This window comes from Thunnus maccoyii, chromosome 2 (assembly GCF_910596095.1).
Source record: "Thunnus maccoyii chromosome 2, fThuMac1.1, whole genome shotgun sequence".
NCBI lineage: Eukaryota > Metazoa > Chordata > Actinopteri > Scombriformes > Scombridae > Thunnus > Thunnus maccoyii.
In genome coordinates this window covers 4,516,675-4,538,686 of record NC_056534.1, presented here as the reverse complement: position 1 = coordinate 4,538,686, position 22,012 = coordinate 4,516,675, and the positions used below count along the sequence as shown (strand labels likewise).

Below are 22,012 nucleotides of genomic sequence, written 5' to 3'. Positions count from 1 at the left end.
AGGGAAGCTTTGGAGCATCTGGAGGACAATATGTATGAAGACAGATTCCATTAATGTTGATTTGCATGAGCTGAAGGATTTTTGCATCATGAAAAATAGAACAGACTTGTGTGACTTACACTGGACATTTATAAATAGAGCTGTAGAGTTGAACTGTCCATATTGATTCTCAGACTTGCAGTAGTAGATCCCTCGATCCTCAGAGCTGATGGAGGTGAAATGATAACTTCTCCCTGGTTCTTGAGACAGTGTTTGCTTCTCCTTGTACCAGGTGTGTTTAGTTGCTGGGTTAGCATCACTGCTACAGGTCAGATTCACTGAACTGCCCTCCACTATCTCACCAGAGGGTCTCACTGACACAGTGAGAAGCTTTGGAGCATCTGGAGGAGATGTATCAAAATGAATTAAGTATAAAATGAAGAAGGGTTGCATTAGTACAACATGTTGTATTGGAGCTGCTCAGTGAACTACAGCAGCAGACTGAATGTGAAGCAGACAGAGCTGAAGAAAACAGACATGATCAGACAAATCTCTACTTAACAAGGTTGACAAGTCCATCAGCTGTGTGTTTCCTTTTAAATAAGCTGTTTCACTCACATTTCACATCAATAAAGATGTATTCAGATGTCCTCTTCCCCAGCTGGTTCTCAGCTGTACAGTAATACTCTCCAGAGTCAGAGGACTGGATGGAGATGAAGACAAGCTGTGGTTCTTTACTGAGAGGTTGAAGGTCTGGATTTACATTCTTCTTGTACCAGGTGTATTTACCTGCTATGTTAGCATCACTGCTACAGGTCAGAGTCACTGAACTGCCCTCCACTATCTCACCAGAGGGACTCACTGACACAGAGGGAAGCTTTGGTGCATCTGGAGGAGAAAACATAGCTGGTCAACAGTTAATTAACTGACACAATGTAAGAAGCAAATGTTAGACACAAAGTGAGGAGTGAAAGTTGATTTCCTTGTTGCTGCTCATATTAAAATCAACTGTCTGTTACCTTGGATACATTCTGACATTGTGTTAGTGACATATTTAGGTAAACTCACACACTGAAGGAGAGCAGTAGTCCTCATGTCCTTTCAAAGCACAGGAGACGTTGTCACCAGGATTAAACTGCCCTGAATAAAGAGAAGTTTCCTCCTTCATAACTTTCTGTCCGTTCTTGAACCAGACGTAAGAAATACGACCTGCTGGACTGCAGCTGCTGAGACATTTAAGCTTTGCCTCAGTATAAGACTGATGGACTGTTATTATGATCACCTGCACCTGGAGAGCTGGATATGTGAGGAAGGATTAAAAATGTCATTTGTTACCAGTAAAATACAAACATACAGTCAAAATAACCTTTGTAGTTCTTGTGGGTGAAATAATTTGGGATCATCCAATCAAAAGTGTAAATGGGGGAAAGTACTCAATAGAATCCAATCAATTTTATGTGAAACTCTTCAACAATAACTATTCACCACTTTCACTAGTCATCAGTTTGTGTTCATCAGTACCTGTGACAGTCAGAGTTGTTCCAGGTAAACTACTCCTCCATTCAAAGCTTTGTGTTTTGAATGTGAAGTGATACTGGGCTGAATCGCTCTCTCTCAGGTCAGAGATTCTCAGAGTGGAGCGTCCTCCCTCTGTTTTAAGGAGCTGAACACGACCTGCATACCGGGAGTCTTCACTAAGGCCCTCAGGCTGTGAGGGATTCTGCCACTGATGACTACGTTCAGGACTGAACCAGAATGTTGATGTGATATATTCATAACTGCTGTATAAGCAGGAAATGTCCACTGATGAGCCTCTGGAGGCACAGATGCTTCTGTCAGTGTAAGTCACTCTGTGGCAGGATTGAGGAAAGATACCTGAAAGATCAAATTAATTTAAAACAGCACTAATATTATAGCACTATTGTACCTATTGTTATAGTAATAATCCTATACAAGGCTCAACAGGAAATCTTCATGCTGCTTCACCCAAATCACAAAAAACATATTTTCTCTTTTATTTGTGGTGTTTATCCATGAAGATATCTGTGGTTTCATTTTTCAGTTTTTGAGATGCTGTTTCTGGTAAGACACAAATATCCATAATTTTTTAAATATAAGTTTTCAAAGCTTTAAGCAGTATAAACAATGTTTAATTCACTTTCATTGTATTGGAATGGCAGCAGACCTTTCCAGGACTGATATCTCAAAATTTGGGCAAATGAAACTGTAACTATTCACGTGGTTAAAAAAGCAGCAAGTCAGAAAATATGTTTTTTGTATTTTGAGTGAATTAACTCTTTAAATGTAAGTTCTTCATTTACATTTATTTTGCAGTCAACACAGTGAATAAGATATAAGAGGACAGCATGTCTAAAGTCTCATGGGACTGTGGTTTGGTTTTGATCCACTTCTATGCAATGTTTGTATCACATGCTGCCCCAGAAACATGTACATACAAGGTGTAGTACAATAGTTTAACCACTAGATGTGGTTTTGTTAGTGGGAGACTGTGTTGTAAACTCACACACTGAAGGAGCAGGATGATGCTCAAATCCTTTTACAGCACAGGAATAGCTGTCTGCAGGAGAAAAGTACTTTTTATAAGTAGAAGATGTTACATCCTGAATTTTCTGTCCATTCTTGTACCAGATGAAGGATGAACGATCAGGTAGACGACAACTGCTGTGACACGTCAGCTCTCTCCAGGTAGGATAGAATACTGATCGGCTCACCTGCACCTGGAGATCTGTATAATCTGTATATGTGAAGAAAGAAAAGAAACATAATTTATGTTCAGATACACACAAACATTCAGTTTTATTTTATTTATTTATTAGTTTATTTGTCAGGGATGATGCAACAAAACATTGTAACAGGTTAAAATAACATGAAACAGATGTATTGCATATAGGATTTCTAGCCAAGTCCCTGGTTAGGCTTTTCTACTTCATAATAGTCATAACATATCATTACCATAAATACATTAGTTAAATAGAGCTCATAATAAATAGTAACATTCTCAATAACAACAGTATTTACATCACAATACAATCGATTTACATGTGTTGTGTATGTGTGCTTGTGTGTATCTTCCTTAATTCATGGCAATGATGTGTTTATGTGCATAATGTTTATAGGTGTGTATTCAACCTAGAGCACAGTACTGTACACACAGTACCTAACACCTAACAAGTACAGGAAAGAAATATAACACTTGACTACACCTGAGCAGGTCATTCACAGGTATGGGTATGTCCTGAAAAACATACAGAATCAAATCTAAAACAAAATCAATCTCTGTGTGTCCCAGGCCTTGAAACCATGGATTATGTGGACAGAACAACGATGGCTCTGACAAGCATCATTGCAGAGGTACAGTATGCGCACTGCATGTGAAAATGTCATACCCGTATTTGTGGTGCCATCATGCTTGTTTTTTAAACTGTTATTCACTACTACAAATTACGTAATATCAGAATAACTTGTAACTATCATTTTTAATTGTGGATGTGTTGATGGGGGGATGGGTTTATGTAATGAATGCTGTTATGTAACAATTGTGTGCATGTGTGTTTTAGACTTCACTATACTGTAATACACTTCAATAATTGTGATTACAGGTGGATATAGCTTCAGGAGGGGAAAACTTTCATGTCTCCACCTACACTGAAAGTACTCAATATAATCCAATCAATGTTATGTGAAACTCTTCAACAATAACTATTCACCACTTTCACTATTCATCAGTTTGTGTTCATCAGTACCTGTGACAGTCAGAGTTGTTCCAGGTAAACTACTCCTCCATTCAAAGCTTTGTGTTTTGAATGTGAAGTGATACTGGGCTGAATCGCTCTCTCTCAGGTCAGAGATTCTCAGAGTGGAGCGTCCTCTCTCTGTTTCAAGGAGCTGAAAACGACTTGCATACTGGGAGTCTTTACTAAGGTTCTCAGGCTGTGAGGGATTCTGCCACTGATGACTACGTTCAGGACTGAACCAGAATGTTGATGTGATAGATTCATAACTGCTGTATGTGCAGGAAATGTCCACTGATGAGCCTCTGAAGGCACAGATGCTTCTGTCAGTGTAAATCACTCTGTTGCAGGATTGACCATCGAGACCTGAAAGATTAAATGTAGTTAGTAATCAATCATTAATTATGTGTGTGTGTGTAAACTAAGAGGAGACTACAAGAATGTTCCTCTTACAGTTTTAGGGGAAAATAGTGGAAAATTGTAACAAATTAATATACAAAATTTGGAGTGATGACACCAAAATTTGTAATGTTCACAGAGAGACTGAAGACACAATAAATCTAGTTGTCAAAGTCTTGAAACGAGATTTTATCTGATAATCAGGATAAAATATTTCTAGACTGTTAAAACTACATTTTTTACTCTTTGTCCTGTTACCATGGCGACTGTATCAACAAGCTGAAAGTGAAGTCCTTTATTTTATCTTTATTTCACTATGAAGTCTAGTAGTTTTCTGTTATTGTTTTATTGTCACACATGTTGTAAGTGATGATTTCTATAAATAAAGTGATGAGAAAATGCTGACTGGGACCTGGATGTTCCTGCTTCATTCCCAGTGTCTGTGAGGCGTCTTGTCTTGGTGTAGTGGGGGCTGTCGATGGACTGCCTTTCTGAGACACATGTATGTTTAAATGTGACTATTTTCAGTCTGTATTTTGCATTGTGGAAATCTGTTATATGCCCATGCGTTTTGTAGAGCTCCTTGCGCGGTTGTGTACAAGTGTAGTTGGTGAAATCCAACCAGGGAGCTGCTGTACAGCTGGTGGGCTTTGGATATTTTCTTTTTTTTGGTTTGTTTCTGTTGGGGGAATTAGTTGTATGAAGTTAATCATGTTTTGTTTTGTTGTGTTTGCAGCTAGTGGGCCGCTGCCTTGGTGTTTTCTTTTTTTGTTTTTTGTTTTCTTTTTTTGCTAATTTTGATTCAATTGTTTTCTTTAGTTTTTATTTGTGTGATGACTCTGTCGACATTATTGAGCACACTGCCCAGGTGTACAGATTGTGAGCTCCTCTTACACTAGTTTATGTGCTGCTTTGTCTTGTTAATCTGATCCGATTGCTGTCAGACGGAGTGTGTGTGACCTTTAATGTATTGTGACCAAACAACTTGCTGCTTGTGCTCAAAGTCATTTTATCAAATTATATTTTTATATAATAAAGATTGTTATTTCTAATATAAGAGTGCTCCCTATTCATCTTTCTCTTCACAGTGTTTGAACCTGCGTCTGTGGCTGGTGGTTGCCACAGTAACACAGAGCAGGTTGTATTGTTGTTGGGATACTGACAGCAGTAGAGATCCTGTAGAGCTCAGTGAGAAAAACATGGTGCCAATAACAAGCGAGGCAGTGGGGTCGCTCATATTAGAAATACTTGAAGTCATTGTACAGAACTTTAGATAAAAGACTCCACAAGATGCTGTTATGTTAGTGGAAGACTGTGAAGAAAACTCACAAACTGGAAGAGAGGGGAAATCCTCATGTCCTTCAACAGCACAGGAATAGCTGTCTGCAGAATTAAAGTAGAATGAAGAAGAAAAAGATGTTACTCTCCAAATTACTTGTCCATTCTTGTACCAGATGTAGGAAGAACGATCAGGTAGACGACAACTGCTGAGACACTTCAGCTCTGCCCAGGAAGGATCGTATGTTGTTCTCTTCGCTTGCACCTGGAGACCTGTATATGTGAAGAAAGAACAGAAATGTCATTTATGTTCAGACACACACAAACGTTCACAGTACTATTTCCAAGATTAACCATGTTAAATTAAGTCTTCCAATGAAAATGTTACCTGTGACAGTCAAAGTGACTCCAGGTGAACCAGTAAATCTCCCTCCTGGTTGGTTTGTTATGAACATGAACTTGTACTCAGCTGAGTTGCTCTCTCTCAGGTCTGTGATTCTCAGAGTGCAGTCGTTCTTACCACAGTGATACTGAACACGACCTGTGTACTCTGAGTCTGTTCTCAGATCCACAGGTTCATTATTACTCAATTTAGTGAACCAGAATGTTCTCTGAACTTCAGTATCATGGTCATTTATTCTGGATGGGTATCTGTAGGTGCAGCGTATGTCCACTGTTGATCCTTTTAAGGCACAGATCTGAGTAGAAGTGTAAGTCACTCTCCAGCCATTCTGACTCTGTACCACTGTAACACAGAGCACATCAGAAACCACAATCACATTCATAACAAGTTAAGAATCAGTGAATAAGACAAAGTGGATCATTTCTTTATGGTCATTTTCTTTATTATTTATTTTATGATTCTTGTTAAAATATTTTCTTTACTTTGACTTTTATTTCTGAATGAGCCCTGAGTGAACACAGGAGCATAAAAGTCCAAAGACAAACTGTTTATTTGAATTTACAGTACAAAGAAACAGTTTTAGATGCTGTTTACAGTTAATCTCTCTGTGCACTGAGACAGAACATCGTACAGTCTGAAGGTGCAGTGAAGGAACAAGAATGTATTGAACCTGTGAACATTAATGCAGTTTTACTGAACAGGATAAGAAGAAGAAAATGAAACATTAGAAAGTCTGTGGTTGTCTTGGTTAGTTTCCTCTCTGTTAGTTTTTTGGTCAAGTTGCTGCTGAGTTAAGTGTGAAAACCACAGAGAAATGCAGAACATGACGTGATGGAAACTTTTGAAAGCGGCTAAAATAAAATAGGTGACAATAAGTTTTCACAGGGAGGGGCAACTGTTATAACTGTAACAGCTAAAACAGTTGTCCAGCTCTACAGTACAGAGTGCAGAAATTACCAAACACATTTAAAACATCATGATGAGATGAAATTCTCAGTGCATTGCTGTACCATCATAGAACTATGTATATATGCATATGCATGTATAAAAATATATGATTCTTACAATCCATGGAGGGAGGGTGGACAAACCTTATTAGCTAGACACCCCCACCCCCACCACCCATGACACAGACACAGCTGAACATCTTAATACAATATTATTAAAGTGTTCAGCAGTAAATATTGATGTTATTATTTTTACTATTTTGCCTTCATTCAACAGCTATAGTTTACACAGAAATAAACAGAAGTGAATGTTTGGTGTCGTAGAGTTTAAAAGTTATTCATCATACTGCATCACACATACATCAAACCTAGAAAAGTGCTGATCTGGGATATTTTATATTTACTCTCTTAAAATGACTTCATGCTGCTCTGAATAAGTGTGCTAAATGTCCTACAATGTAAATGTAGATATACAGTACCTGACACAGAGAGAAGGAAGACAACAAATCCACTCGCTGCTGCTGTTAAACTCATAGCTGCTCCTCTCATCTCTCTGTGAGGCTTCAGAGACAATAAAATACATCCAATAATGTAAACAACATGTAATAATCATATCAGTAAACTATTCTACTTACAACAGAGAAGGACGTTGTCTGTTAAGATGCTCGTCCTCTGTGATCTGTGTGCAGAAGTCAGATATCAGGATGTTAAAACACTTGATTTCCTTCCTGTTTCTTAGTATTATGAATATTCATGAGGAGCCAAATGACAATAAACACAGTTTACACCAAGTTTTACTGTTTTCAAAAGACTTAATATAATCTATGTTAGAGAGAATAACAGACCAGTGTTTTGACCTCTTAAATAAAGAGAGAAGAGAAATAATGAGAGATTTTTATTATCTTACTCTTACTTTTTAAGTGTGGGCACAGTTCAGTGTCTAAAGAAAAAAAACATGACACGTGACGGATGTGTGACATTTGGTTTGATGCATCTCTTCACACTTCTAGTGCATGTTTAGACACTGAATACACCACCATGAGTTCAAAGAGATGTACTGCATCAGTATGGGATGTAAGAAGTCACATGCTGAGCACAATGTTTATTGTAAGTATTAAGAAACAAGTAAAAAGCAAAGTACATCAAAACATGATACAGAAATCTATGTGTAAATCAGATGACAAAATGTTTTACATCTGCAGTTGGAAACTCACTCATTCACCATCATTCTGACTGTAACACAGAGCACATCATCAGTGATGAAGCCTGAATCTGCAACACTGAAGCTTCACCACTAGAGAACAGTGAAACATCAGAGATACTGAATCACAACCCTGAAACAACATTTTACCATCAATCACTGATTGTTTACACACATTTAAATGTACTTTTAGTACTTTTCACTTTTTATGATTGAGTTGCATCTTAATCTGTTTACTCTTGACATTAAATTCATTAAACATTACAGTTAGAGCTTCAGTTTCAGAAGTGTTGATTGTTCACATTGGTGACCTTGTTGTACAGTAGTTGAACAAACGCTCACAGTCGAGGTGTCTAAGTATGAAAATGATTCATTCAGTGATCTACAGTTGTCACTAACAAATATGGACTGTTATACTGAAAAGGCTTCATACTCAGTAAACTACCACACATTCTGCTTCCCTGAGTGACCCCAAAGAGATTAAATGGACCGAAAAGGAAACAAACAGCTGACACGACAATTAAGATCTTCAATACAAACTGTGCGTCTTCATTTTAGCAACATCCCAAATCATCATTTTCTTGCTGTAATCATTCATCCTGTTCATATTAACCATAAACATCCCTTCATAATGCACTTTGAATGTCAGTGACAGCAGACAAAATCCACAGTCCTCCTTCTGTGTAAAATGCAAAAAAGACGACATTTCTCACTAAAACTGAAACTTTCTGCACACTGTCGCCCTCTGCAGCAGTGAAAAGGAACTGAAATTAAATTTCTAATTACAGTTTTTGTGGAAACTGGCTGTTTATTCAGCCACAGTGATACCTGGATAATGTGACATTCATGTTTGAATTTGATGTGTGAAAATATACAGTTTACTGCACATGGTGTGAATGTGATGCTTCCAGTTTGATGTCTTTGTTCTGAACAGACTTAATGAGCTTTGTGAGCCAGGACAGGTGCAAACCAGGAAGCCAATCAGGATTCTTCAAAAGTGATTTATTATATATACAATTAAAGTAACATTTTGCATAACAACTCTAATCCTAAATATCTGTAATATAAAAAAAGTACAAAGGAGTAAAGTACAATAATATAGCCTGCATTACCTCAGATAGAACACTCAATATACATAAACACAGTTATGAGTCACACACACCTGCTGCTGCTGAAAACGTCCACATTATCCTCTACAGTCTCTCTCTCCAGTCTACAGTGTTTTTACATTTAAAATAACATTTCACATAACAGCTCTAATCCTAAATATCTGTAATATAACTAACTCTATAGAGAATAAAATAAGCTTGCATTAGTTCAGACAGAACACTCAGTAAATTATAAATCAATTGAGTCACACACACCACCTGACATTCAACTGATCTAAACAATCAATCATGTTTGACACATCGACATGATTCAGTTCAAGCTGCCATCAGCACATTCTTCTCAAAGCTTCTGCTACATGCTGTTACTGACTATCTGTGCTGCTCACTTCTACCTGTTGCTGCTACTGAAAACTGAACATGAAAACGTCCACATCATCCTCTACAGCCTCTCTCTCCACTGTCATATTTCACTGTTGTACTACTTTCTGCTTCCATCAGGTGAGTCCAGCCTCTGGTTCAACTGCATCACAACAAAATCACATGAAATTTCGGTGAGTTACTTCTCATAACTGTAAATATGAATCTGATGTTGGCCTGTTTTTTTCCTTTCATGATGCTCCAACCTGACTGGACTTTACTCCACGTCTTCCTGCTCCTCTGTGTCTTCTGTCTGCTGCAGCGACGACCTTCAAGTCTGAGACGTTCTCATACACAAGAGAAGAGTCCAGCTGATGGAGAGAGATGACAATATAAGACTCAATGAGCCTCATTCATGCAATATGCATACTGTTAGAATTTGAAGAATATTTTTTAATATTAATGCTTCAGAGTAAATTCTTTGATGACCTTTAAGAAATAAAACATTACATCTTTACATTAAAATTTGCTTTATGATTTCATGTTGATAATAAAATGTGTTCTAGTGCATTTATAAGACAAATAATCATAACCATATTTTAGGGTAAGTTCTGTAAGGTCTCTCTCTCACCTCTATAGTCTCTACAGGTTCATTCAGTTCAGTGGTGGAGCTCCGAGTTTTCTTCTTCCTGGATTGAATCCAACAAAAACAAGAAATATTTAACTAAATGACATTCATGACTAAAAAAATTTGAAAATGTTTTAATAAGAAAATAAAATGAGGGATGTTTTCTTTATTGTTTTACCTCATCCACAGACTCAAGAGAAGCAGAAGAATCAGCATCAGGACCACCAGAATCAACCTGATGATATTCATCATAAACACCGATTTCCCTAAAGATATCCCCAAAGTAGATATGGCTTATCAATAAATGCAATATACAGGTGTGTGTGTGTGTGTGTGTGTGTGTGTGTGTGTGTGTGTGTGTGTGTGTGTGTGTGTGTGTGTGAGAAAGTCAATGAGCATAACTTACTTGACCAAACAATCAGATATAAGGAGGAGTTATGACGTCCTCTTCTGTTCTGGGCTTCACAGTAATAATTCCCACTGTGTTCAGGTCTGACATCAGTGATGGTGAAGATCTGTCCTGATGCTTTTGGTGAGTCTTCATTCTCCTTGTACCAGGTATAATTAGCTGCTGGGTTAGCATCACTGCTACAGGTCAGATTCACTGAACTGCCCTCCACTATCTCACCAGAGGGACTCACTGACACAGAGGGAAGCTTTGGAGCATCTGGAGGAGATGTATCAAAATGAATTAAGTAAAAAATGAGGAAGGGTTGCATTAGTATGTTACAATACATATGTTGTATTGGAGCTGCTCAGTGAACTACAGCAGCAGACTGAATGTGAAGCAGGCAGAGCTGAAGAAAGCAGACATGATCAGACAAATCTCTACTTAACAAGGTTGACAAGTCCATCAGCTGTATGTTTCTTTTTAAATAATATGTTTCACTCACATTTCACATCAATAAAGATGTATTCAGATGTCCTCTTCCCCAGCTGGTTCTCAGTTGTACAGTAATACTCTCCAGAGTCAGAGGACTGGATGGAGCTGAAGACAAGCTGTGGTTCTTTACTGAGAGGTTGAAGGTCTGGATTTACATTCTTCTTGTACCAGGTGTATTTAGCTGCTATGTTAGCATCACTGCTACAGGTCAGAGTCACTGAACTGCCCTCAGTGATTTCACCAGAGGGACTCACTGACACGGAGGGAAGCTTTGGTGCATCTGGAGGACAATATTTGTAGTATAGAGGCAGATTTCATTAATGTTGATATGATTTTTGCATCATGAAAAATAGAACAGACTTGTGTGACTTACACTGGACATCTATAAATAGAGCTGTAGAGTTGAACTGTCCATATTGATTCTCAGACTTGCAGTAGTAGATCCCTCTATCCTCAGAGCTGATGGAGGTGAAATAATAACTTCCCCCTGGTTCTTGAGACAGTGTTTGCTTCTCCTTGTACCAGGTATAATTAGCTGCTGGGTTAGCATCACTGCTACAGGTCAGAGTCACTGAACTGCCCTCCACTATCTCACCAGAGGGACTCACTGACACAGAGGGAAGCTTTGGAGCATCTGGAGGAGATGTATCAAAATGAATTAAGTATAAAATGAAGAAGGGTTGCATTAGTACAACATGTTGTATTGGAGCTGCTCAGTGAACTACAGCAGCAGACTGAATGTGAAGCAGGCAGAGCTGAAGAAAGCAGACATGATCAGACAAATCTCTACTTAACAAGGTTGACAAGTCCATCAGCTGTGTGTTTCCTTTTAAATAAGCTGTTTCACTCACATTTGACATCAATAAAGATGTATTCAGATGTCCTCTTCCCCAGCTGGTTCTCAGCTGTACAGTAATACTCTCCAGAGTCAGAGGACTGGATGGAGCTGAAGACAAGCTGTGGTTCTTTACTGAGAGGTTGAAGGTCTGGATTTACATTCTTCTTGTACCAGGTGTATTTACCTGCTATGTTAGCATCACTGCTACAGGTCAGAGTCACTGAACTGCCCTCCACTATCTCACCAGAGGGACTCACTGACACAGAGGGAAGCTTTGGTGCATCTGGAGGAGAAAACATAGTTGGTCAACAGTTAATTAACTGACACAACGTAAGAAGCAAATGTTAGACACAAAGTGAGGAGTGAAAGTTGATTTCCTTGTTGCTGCTCATATTAAAATCAACTGTCTGTTACCTTGGATACATTCTGACATTGTGTTAGTGACATATTTAGGTAAACTCACACACTGAAGGAGAGCGGTAATCCTCATGTCCTTTCAAAGCACAGGAGACGTTGTCACCAGGATTAAACTGCCCTGAATAAAGAGAAGTTTCCTCCTTCATAACTTTCTGTCCGTTCTTGAACCAGACGAAAGAAATACGACCTGCTGGACTGCAGCTGCTGAGACATTTCAGCTCTGCCTCGGTATAAGACTGATGGACTGTTATTGTGATCATCTGCACCTGGAGAGCTGGATATTTGAGGAAGATCAAAAATGTCATTTGTTACCAGTAAAATACACACATACAGTCAAAATAACCTTTGTAGTTCTTGTGGGTGAAATAATTTGGGATCATCCAATCAAAAGTGTAAATGGGGGAAAGTACTCAATAGAATCCAATCAATTTAATGTGAAACTCTTCAACAATAACTATTCAGCACTTTCACTAGTCATCAGTTTGTGTTCATCAGTACCTGTGACAGTCAGAGTTGTTCCAGGTAAACTACTCTTCCATTCAAAGCTTTGTGTTTTGAATGTGAAGTGATACTGGGCTGAATCGCTGTCTCTCAGGTCAGAGATTCTCAGAGTGGAGCGTCCTCTCTCTGTTTTAAAGAGCTGAACACGACCTTCATACTGGGAGTCTTCACTAAGGCCCTCAGGCTGTGAGGGATTCTGCCACTGATGACTACGTTCAGGACTGAACCAGAATGTTGATGTGATATATTCATAACTGCTGTATAAGCAGGAAATGTCCACTGATGAGCCTCTGAAGGCACAGATGCTTCTGTCAGTGTAAGTCACTCTGTGGCAGGATTCAGGAAAGATACCTGAAAGATCAAATTAATTTAAAACAGCACTATTATTATAGTACTATTGTACCTATTGTTATAGTAATAATCCTATACAAGGCTCAACAGGAAATCTTCATGCTGCTTCACCCAAATCACAAAAAAACATATTTTCTCTTTTATTTGTGGTGTTTATCCATGAAGATATCTGTGGTTTCATTTTTCAGTTTTTGAGATGCTGTTTCTGGTAAGACACAAATATCCATACTTTTTTAAATATAAGTTTTCAAAGCTTTAAGCAGTGTAAACAATATTTAATTCACTTTCATTGTATTGGAATGGCAGCAGACTTTTCCAGGACTGATATCTCAAAATTTGGGCAAATGAAACTGTAACTATTCACATGGTTAAAAAAAGGAGCAAGTCAGAAAATATGTTTTTTGTATTTTGAGTGAATTAACTCTTTAAATGTAAGTTCTTCATTTACATTTATTTTGCAGTCAACACAGTGAATAAGATATAAGAGCACAGCATGTCCAAAGTCTCATGGGACTGTGGTTTGGTTTTGATCCACTTCTATGCAATGTTTGTATCACATGCTGCCCCAGAAACATGTACATACAAGGTGTAGTACAATAGTTTAACCACTAGATGTGGTTTTGTTAGTGGGAGACTGTGTTGTAAACTCACACACTGAAGGAGCAGGATGATGCTCAAATCCTTTTACAGCACAGGAATAGCTGTCTGCAGGAGAAAAGTACTTTTTATAAGTAGAAGATGTTACATCCTGAATTTTCTGTCCATTCTTGTACCAGATGAAGGAAGAACGATCAGGTAGACGACAACTGCTGTGACACGTCAGCTCTTTCCAGGTAGGATAGAGTCTTGATGTGATCACCTGCACCTGGAGATCTGTATATGTGAAGAAAGGACAGAAATGTAATTTATGTTCAGATACACACAAACATTCAGTTTTATTTTATTTATTTATTTATCAGTTTATTTGTCAGGGACGATGCAACAAAACATTGTAACAGGTTAAAATAACATGAAACAGATGTATTGCATATAGGATTTCTTGCCAAGTCCCTGGTTAGGCTTTTCTACCTCATAATAGTCATAACATATCATTACCATAAATACATTAGTTAAATAGAGCTCATAATAAATAGTAACATTCTCAATAACAACAGTATTTACATCACAATACAATCGATTTACATGTGTTGTGTATGTGTGCTTGTGTGTATCTTCCTTAATTCATGGCAATGATGTGTTTATGTGCATAATGTTTATAGGTGTGTGTGACCATGTACATACATGCATAGTCTTTATGAGTATGTATGTATGTTTGTTTATCTGTATGTATCTGTTCCTCTATCTGTGTTTACATGTCCATGTGCACGTGTGCGTGCACAAGTGCATGATCATTGATCAATGATCGCAGGTTTGGTTTTGTTTCAGCCACTGTTTCAGCTTTTCATTCAATGTTTTCAGATCAGTTTGTGTTTTTATTTCTGTTGGTAGGACGTTCCAAAAATGTTTCCCTTTTACTGCAAAAGATGACTGACTGAAAGTAGATTTGCTCTGTGCCACCCTGCAGCTGACATTTACTGATCCTCTAGTAGCAAATCTATTGGTGTTTGTTGTTGTTACATATGGACAAAGTACAGCTGGGGAGAGATTATTCACACATTTAAAAGTTAGTTTATTAAAAGAAAACTTGACAAAGCTGTAATAACTAAGCAACTTGTACTTTTTCAGAGTTATACAGTGGTGCCATTTCATTTGTTTTTGATCCATTATTTTCAGTGCTTGTTTGTAAAGTGATGTAACAGGTTTGACAGTTGACAGTGAAGTCTGGCTCCATACAGTAACACAATAGGATAAATGTTAAAATATCATGGTACGCATAAACAGTTGAGCTGCCTTAAGGGGAATGTAATGTCTTATCATTCTAAAACAGTTCAGATTTGTCTTTACTGTCCTTTAACATCTTACATACATTACAACATCATACATTAAATTTGAGTTGGGAATCCAAAATGACACCTAAAAATGTGAAAGCACTGACTTCCTTTATTTCTTTTTGATCTATTTTGATTGTAAACTTATCTTTTGCTTTCCTTCTCATGGAAAAACACATTGACACAGTCTTTTTAAGATTCATGGTTAGATGATTGTTTTTGAGCCACTGATACACTTTTCATTTCGTTTGTTAATATCTCTCTTCCAGGACCTTTGAGAAAACGGGTAGAATTGAAATTGGTCTATGATTGCCTACTTGGTGCTTCAGCCTTAAAAATTGGTGTGATGATTGCTGTTTTCCAGCTTTGTGGGAATTTACCAGTTCTGATGGAGGTTTATCAGATGTGTTATAGGTTTGATCAGGGTGGAGCTGTGTGTTTTGATAAGAGCAGTATCCAAACCAAACAGATCCTTTGCCTTGAATTACTTAATTTATTGATAATTTGACCCACTTTCTCTTGGTCAACCAGTTTCCAAGATATTAACCATTTGAAATTACATTAATTCTTCCAATGAAAATGTTACCTGTGACAGTCAAAGTGACTCCAGGTGAACCAGTAAATCTCCGTCCTGGTTGGTTTGTGATGAACCTGAACTTGTACTCAGCTGAGTCGCTCTCTCTCAGGTCTGTGATTCTCAGAGTGCAGTCGTTCTTATCACAGTGAGACTGAACACGACCTGCATACTCTGAGACTGTTCTCAGATCCACATATTCAGCGTCTTTCATTTTAGTGAACCAGAATGTTTTCTCAACTTCAGCATCACGGCCATTTATTCTGGGTGGGTATCTGTAGTTGCAGTTTATGTCCACTGTTGATCCTTTTAAGGCACAGATCTGAGTAGAAGTGTAAGTCACTCTCCAGTCATTCTGACCCTGCACCACTGTAACACAGAGCACATCAGAAACCACAATCACATTCATAACAAGTTAAGAATCAGTGAATAAGACAAAGTGGATAATTTCTTTATGGTCATTTTCTTTATTATTTATTTTATGATTCTTGTTAAAATATTTTCTTTACTTTAACTTTTATTTCTGAATGAAGCCTGGGTGAACACAGGAATATAAAAGTCCAAAGACAAACTGTTTTCTTTGAATTTACAGTACAAAGAAACAGTTTTAGATGCTGTTTACAGTTAATCTCCATGTGCACTGAGACAGAACATCGTACAGTCTGAAGGTGCAGTGAAGGAACAAGAATGTATTGAACCTGTGAACATTAATGCAGTTTTACTGAACAGGATAAGAAGAAGAAAATGAATCATTAGAGAGTCTGTGGTTGTCTTGGTTAGTTTCCTCTCTGTTAGTTCTTTGGTCAAGTTGCTGCTGAGTTAAGTGTGAAAACCACAGAGAAATGCAGAACATGACGTGATGGAAACTATTGAAAGCAGCTAAAATAAAATAGGTGACAATAAGTTTTCACAGGGAGGAGCAACTGTTATAACTGTAACAGCTAAAACAGTTGTCCAGCTCTACAGTACAGAGTGCAGAAATTACCAAACACATTTAAAACATCATGATGAGATGAAATTCTCAGTGCATTGTTGTACCATCATAGAACTATGTATATATGCATATGCATGTATAAAAATATATGATTCTTACAATCCATGGAGGGAGGGTGGACAAACCTTATTAGCTAGACACCCCCACCCCCACCACCCATGACGCAGACACAGCTGAACATCTTAATATCATATTATTAAAGTGTTCAGCAGTAAATACTGATGTTATTTTTACCATTTTGCCTTCATTCAACAGCTATAGTTTACACAGAAATAAACAGAAGTGAATGTTTGGTTTTTAAAAGTTATTCATCATACTGCATCACACATACATCAAACCTAGAAAAGTGCTGATCTGGGATAATTTATATTTACTTTCTTAAAATGACTTCATGCTGCTCTGAATAATGAGCTAAATGTCCTACAATGTAAATGTAGATATACAGTACCTGACACAGAGAGAAGGAAGACAAGAAATCCACTCGCTGCTGCTGTTAAACTCATAGCTGCTCCTCTCATCTCTCTGTGAGGCTTCAGAGACAATAAAATACATCCAATAATGTAAACAACATGTAATAATCATATCAGTAAACTATTCTACTTACAACAGAGAAGGACGTTGTCTGTTAAGATGCTCGTCCTCTGTGATCTGTGTGCAGAAGTCAGATATCAGGATGTTAAATGACTTGATTTCCTTCCTGTTTCTTAGTATTATGAATATTCATGAGGAGCCAAATGACAGTAAACACATAAGTTCACACCAAGTTTTACTGTTTTCAAAAGACTTAATATAATCTATGTTAGAGAGAATAACAGACCAGTGTTCTGACCTCTTAAATAAAGAGAGAAGATAAATAATGAGACATTTTTATTATCTTACTCTTATTAAGTGTGGGCACAGTTCAGTGTCTAAAGAAAAAAACATGACACGTGACAGATGTGTGACAGTTGGTTTGATGCATCTCTTCACACTTCTAGTGCATGTTAAGATACTGAATACACCACCATGAGTTCAAAGAGATGTACTGCATCAGTATGGGATGTAAGAAGTCACATGCTGAGCACAATGTTTATTGTAAGTATTAAGAAACAAGTAAAAAGCAAAGTACATCAAAACATGATACAGAAATCTATGTGTAAATCACATGACAAAATGTTTTACATCTGCAGTTGGAAACTCACTCATTCACAATCATTCTGACTGTAACACAGAGCACATCATCAGTGATGAAGCCTGAATCTGCAACACTGAAGCTTCACCACTAGAGGACAGTGAAACATCAGAGATACTGAATCACAACCCTGAAACAACATTTTACCATCAATCACTGATTGTTTAGACACATTTAAATGTACTTTTAGTACTTTTCACTTTTTATGATTGAGTTGCATCTTAATCTGTTTACTCTTGACATTAAATTCATTAAACATTACAGTTAGAGCTTCAGTTTCAGAAGTGTTGATTGTTCACATTGGTGACCTTGTTGTACAGTAGTTGAACAAACGCTCACAGTCGAGGTGTCTAAGTATGAAAATGATTCAGTCAGTGATCTACAGTTGTCACTAACAAATATGGACTGTTATACTGAAAAGGCTTCATACTCAGTAAACTGCCACACATTCTGCTTCCCTGAGTGACCCCAAAGAGTTTAAATGGACCGAAAAGGAGATAAACAGCTCACATGACAATTAAGATCTTCAATACAAACTGTGCATCTTCATTTTAGCAACATCCCAAATCATCATTTTCTTGCTGTAATCATTCATCCTGTTCATATTAACCATAAAGATCCCTTTATAATGTGCTTTCAATGTCAGTGACAGCAGACAAAATCCACAGTCCTCCTTCTGTGTAAAATGCAAGCAAGACGACATTTCTCACTAAAGCTGAAACTTTCTGCACACTGTCGCCCTCTGCTGCAGTGAAAAGGAACTGAAATTAAGTTTCTAATTACAGTTTTTGTAGGAACTGGCTGTTTATTCAGCCACAGCGATACCTGGATAATGTGACATTCATGTTTGAATTTGATGTGTGAAAATATACAGTTTACTGCACATGGTGTGAATGTGATGCTTCCAGTTTGATGTCTTTGTTCTGAACAGACTTAATGAGCTTTGTGAGCCAGGACAGGTGCAAACCAGGAAGCCAATCAGGATTCTTCAAAAGTGATTTATTATATATACAATTCAAGTAACATTTTGCATAACAGCTCTAATCCTAAATATCTGTAATATAGAAAAAGTACAAAGGAGTAAAGTACAGTAATATAGCCTGCATTACCTCAGACAGAACACTCAATATACATAAACACAGTTATGAGTCACACACACCTGCTGCTACTGAAAACGTCCACATTATCCTCTACAGCCTCTCTCTCCAGTCTACAGCATTTTTACATTTCACATAACAGCTCTAATCCTAAATATCTGTAATATAACTAACTCTACAGAGAAAAAAATAAGCTTGCATTAGTTCAGACAGAACACACAGTAAATTATAAATCAATTGAGTCACACACACCACCTGACATTCAACTGATCTAAACAATCAATCATGTTTGACACATCGACATGATTCAGTTCAAGCTGCCATCAGCACATTCTTCTCAAAGCTTCTGCTACATGCTGTTACTGACTGTCTGTGCTGCTCACTTCTACCTGCTGCTGCTGCTGAAAACTGAACATGAAAACGTCCACATCATCCTCTACAGCCTCTCTCTCCACTGTCATATTTCACTGTTGTACTACTTTCTGCTTCCATCAGGTGAGTCCAGCCTCTGGTTCAACTGCATCACAACAAAATCACACGAAATTTCGGTGAGTTACTTCTCATAACTGTAACTATGAATCTGATGTTGGCCTGTTTTTCTCCTTTCATGATGCTCCAACCTGACTGGACTTTACTCCACGTCTTCCTGCTCCTCTGTGTCTTCTGTCTGTGCTGCAGCGACGACCTGCAAGTCTGAGACGTTCTCATACACAAGAGAAGAGTCCAGCTGGAGAGAGATGACAATATAAGACTCAATGAGCCTCATTCATGCAATATGCATACTGTTAGAATTTGAAGAATATTTTTTAATATTAATGCTTCAGAGTAAATTCTTTGATGACCTTTAAGGACTAAAACATTATATCTTTACATTAAAATTTGCTTTATGATTTCATGTTGATAATAAAATGTGTTCTAGTGCATTTATAAGACAAATTATCATAACCATATTTCAGGGTAAATTCTGTCAATAAGGTCTCTCTCTCACCGCTATAGTCTCTACAGGTTCATTCAGTTCAGTGGTGGAGCTCAGAGTTTTCTTCTTCCTGGATTGAATCCAACAAAAACAAGAAATATTTAACTAAATGAAATTCATGACTAAAAAAATTTGAAAATGTTTTAATAAGAAAATAAAATGAGGGATGTTTTCTTTATTGTTTTACCTTGTCCACAGACTCAAGAGAAGCAGAAGAATCAGCATCAGGACCACCAGAATCAACCTGATGAGATTCATCATAAACACCGATTTCCCTAAAGATTGAGACCGACAGAAGGGAGATATGGCTTATCAATAAATGCAATATACAGGTGTGTGTGTGTGTGTGTGTGTGTGAGAAAGTCAATGAGCATAACTTACTTGACCAAACAGTCAGATATAAGGTGGAGTTATGACGTCCTCTTCTGTTCTGGGCTTCACAGTAATAATTCCCACTGTGTTCAGGTCTGACATCAGTGATGGTGAAGATCTGTCCTGATGCTTTTGCTGAGTCTTCATTCTCCTTGTACCAGGTATAATTAGCTGCTGGGTTAGCATCACTGCTACAGGTCAGAGTCACTGAACTGCCCTCCACTATCTCACCAGAGGGACTCACTGACACAGAGGGAAGCTTTGGAACATCTAGAGGAGAAAACATCAACACATTTAACATTTCATCCCCAGATGACAATAATTTTTCACATTATAAGTGTTTCTTTAAATATTCAGTTGAAACATTGAATGACTGACAACAAAATGTATGAATCTAATATTTGGCTTTCAAACATGGCAAATATCTGACCAGTTATCACTCTTTAGCTGTTGTCAAACATCTGATGTTTGTCTTTATAGAAAGAATGTGGTCAGATTGAAAAAACAACACATGTGAATAAGTTACCTGGTAGATTCATGAAGTGTTTGCAATTACAGTAAAATGAGAGCTAAATTACTCTGCTAAATTGAGCAAGAAAAGTATATTACCAAAGACATTGTATAACAGGAAATAAAATATGAATAATAAATATATATAAATATATAAACTCACACTGAAGGAGAAGGAACATATGGCTTGAACTGCTAATGTTAGATAGCGATGCAGATTTCTTGAAAAAATAAATACCAATTAATGCCGTTTACAGTATAAATACATTTAATGAATTGAAATGAGTAATAGTTTATATTCATGTATGTAGCAGCATGTGAACCTTTAGAGGTGGTTTACTGGCTGGACGTCTGATAGTTTAAATGCCATGAACAGCAGAGTAAATCTTTGTGCCAACAGTGACTGAAACAGCCTCTTCATCATCTACTGAGCTGCTCAGTGAACTAAAGCAGCAGACTGTAAATGTGAAGCAGGCAGAGCTAAGAGAGCCTGATCAGCAAAACATTTCACTGGTTAATAAAGCCTGAAAAAACTTGTCATCACTTATATGATACTTTTTATCATAGACTGTATTTTACTCACATGTCACGTCTATAAAGATGGATTTAGATGTTGTTTTCCCCAGTGTGTTCTCAGCTGTACAGTAATAATATCCAGAGTCAGAGGACTGGGTGGAGCTGAAGACAAGCTGTTGGCCTTTAGAGATAAACTCATTATGTTGATCTGTTCTCTTGTACCAGGTGTATTTAGCTGCTGGGTTAGCATCACTGCTACAAGTCAGAGTCACTGAACTGCCCTCCTTGATTTCACCAGAGGAACTCAGTGACACAGAGGGAACCTTCGCTGCATCTGTAAGAGAAAACATGAACATGTTTAACATTTCACTCTGAGATGAGGTCGAGTTTTCACAGTGGAACATATTTAAATGGTTAATAGTTTCTTCATCAAACACAACGTTGGTTGTTGAACTTGATTTCCTCTTTTGCCAGCTTGTATTACAAACTACATGATGTCCTGTTACCTTGTATATAAGTTTTACACTTAGTAAGTGACACAGTAAACACACACTGAAGGAGAGAGGGAGAGCAGTAATCCTCATTTACTGTTATGTATGTTTTAAGGGAAAAAAGAGGGAAATTAAACATAAATATTTGTGAAATGTATTTTAAAGACTGGAGTGATGGCTCTGATTGACTATTTGATATTTTTTTAACACAAACTGTAAGCCAGAGTCTGTTTTTAAGTGGACTGTTGCTATTAAACAAAAGAAAATAAGAGAGGGAATATTTTAATTTTCACAGAGAGTAAAGACATGATAAATCTAGTTGTCAAACTCTTGGTAAAAG

General features: G+C 37.4%; 2 protein-coding genes across 2 annotated transcripts in view; both read right to left on the bottom strand.

Annotated features, from left to right (window-relative positions):
* Positions 1-350: 350 nt before the first annotated feature.
* LOC121881604 lies at positions 351-6,286 on the bottom strand. The gene is made up of 8 exons (XM_042389480.1): positions 5,797-6,286; positions 5,460-5,681; positions 3,744-4,097; positions 2,504-2,734; positions 1,501-1,854; positions 1,048-1,275; positions 842-867; positions 351-380 (listed from the first exon to the last, which is right to left on the bottom strand). Exons 1-8 carry the CDS (start codon positions 6,191-6,193, stop codon positions 351-353), a joined length of 1,842 nt encoding a protein of 613 aa, XP_042245414.1. The 5' UTR covers positions 6,194-6,286.
* Positions 6,287-18,326: 12,040 nt separating this feature from the next.
* The window catches only part of LOC121881471 (B-cell receptor CD22-like), a 38,184-nt gene continuing 34,498 nt past the window's right edge, over positions 18,327-22,012 (bottom strand). Inside the window, exon 7 of the mRNA XM_042389248.1 lies at positions 18,327-18,869. The gene's annotated coding sequence lies outside the window, so the exon portion shown is untranslated. The remainder of the gene's footprint in view (positions 18,870-22,012) is intronic.

What these genes read in the sequence shown, in the direction of transcription:
- LOC121881604 (XM_042389480.1), bottom strand. Translation starts at nt 6,193, where the DNA reads ATGAATGTGATTGTGGTTTCTGATGTGCTCTGTGTTACAGTGGTACAG. An exon ending in AACAACTCTGACTGTCACAG is followed by an intron (nt 2,735 to 3,743) that starts GTACTGATGAAC and finishes TCACATATACAG; the next exon opens with ATTATACAGATCTCCAGGTG. An exon ending in TCATCCTGCTCCTTCAGTGT is followed by an intron (nt 1,855 to 2,503) that starts GTGAGTTTACAA and finishes TTGATCTTTCAG; the next exon opens with GTATCTTTCCTCAATCCTGC.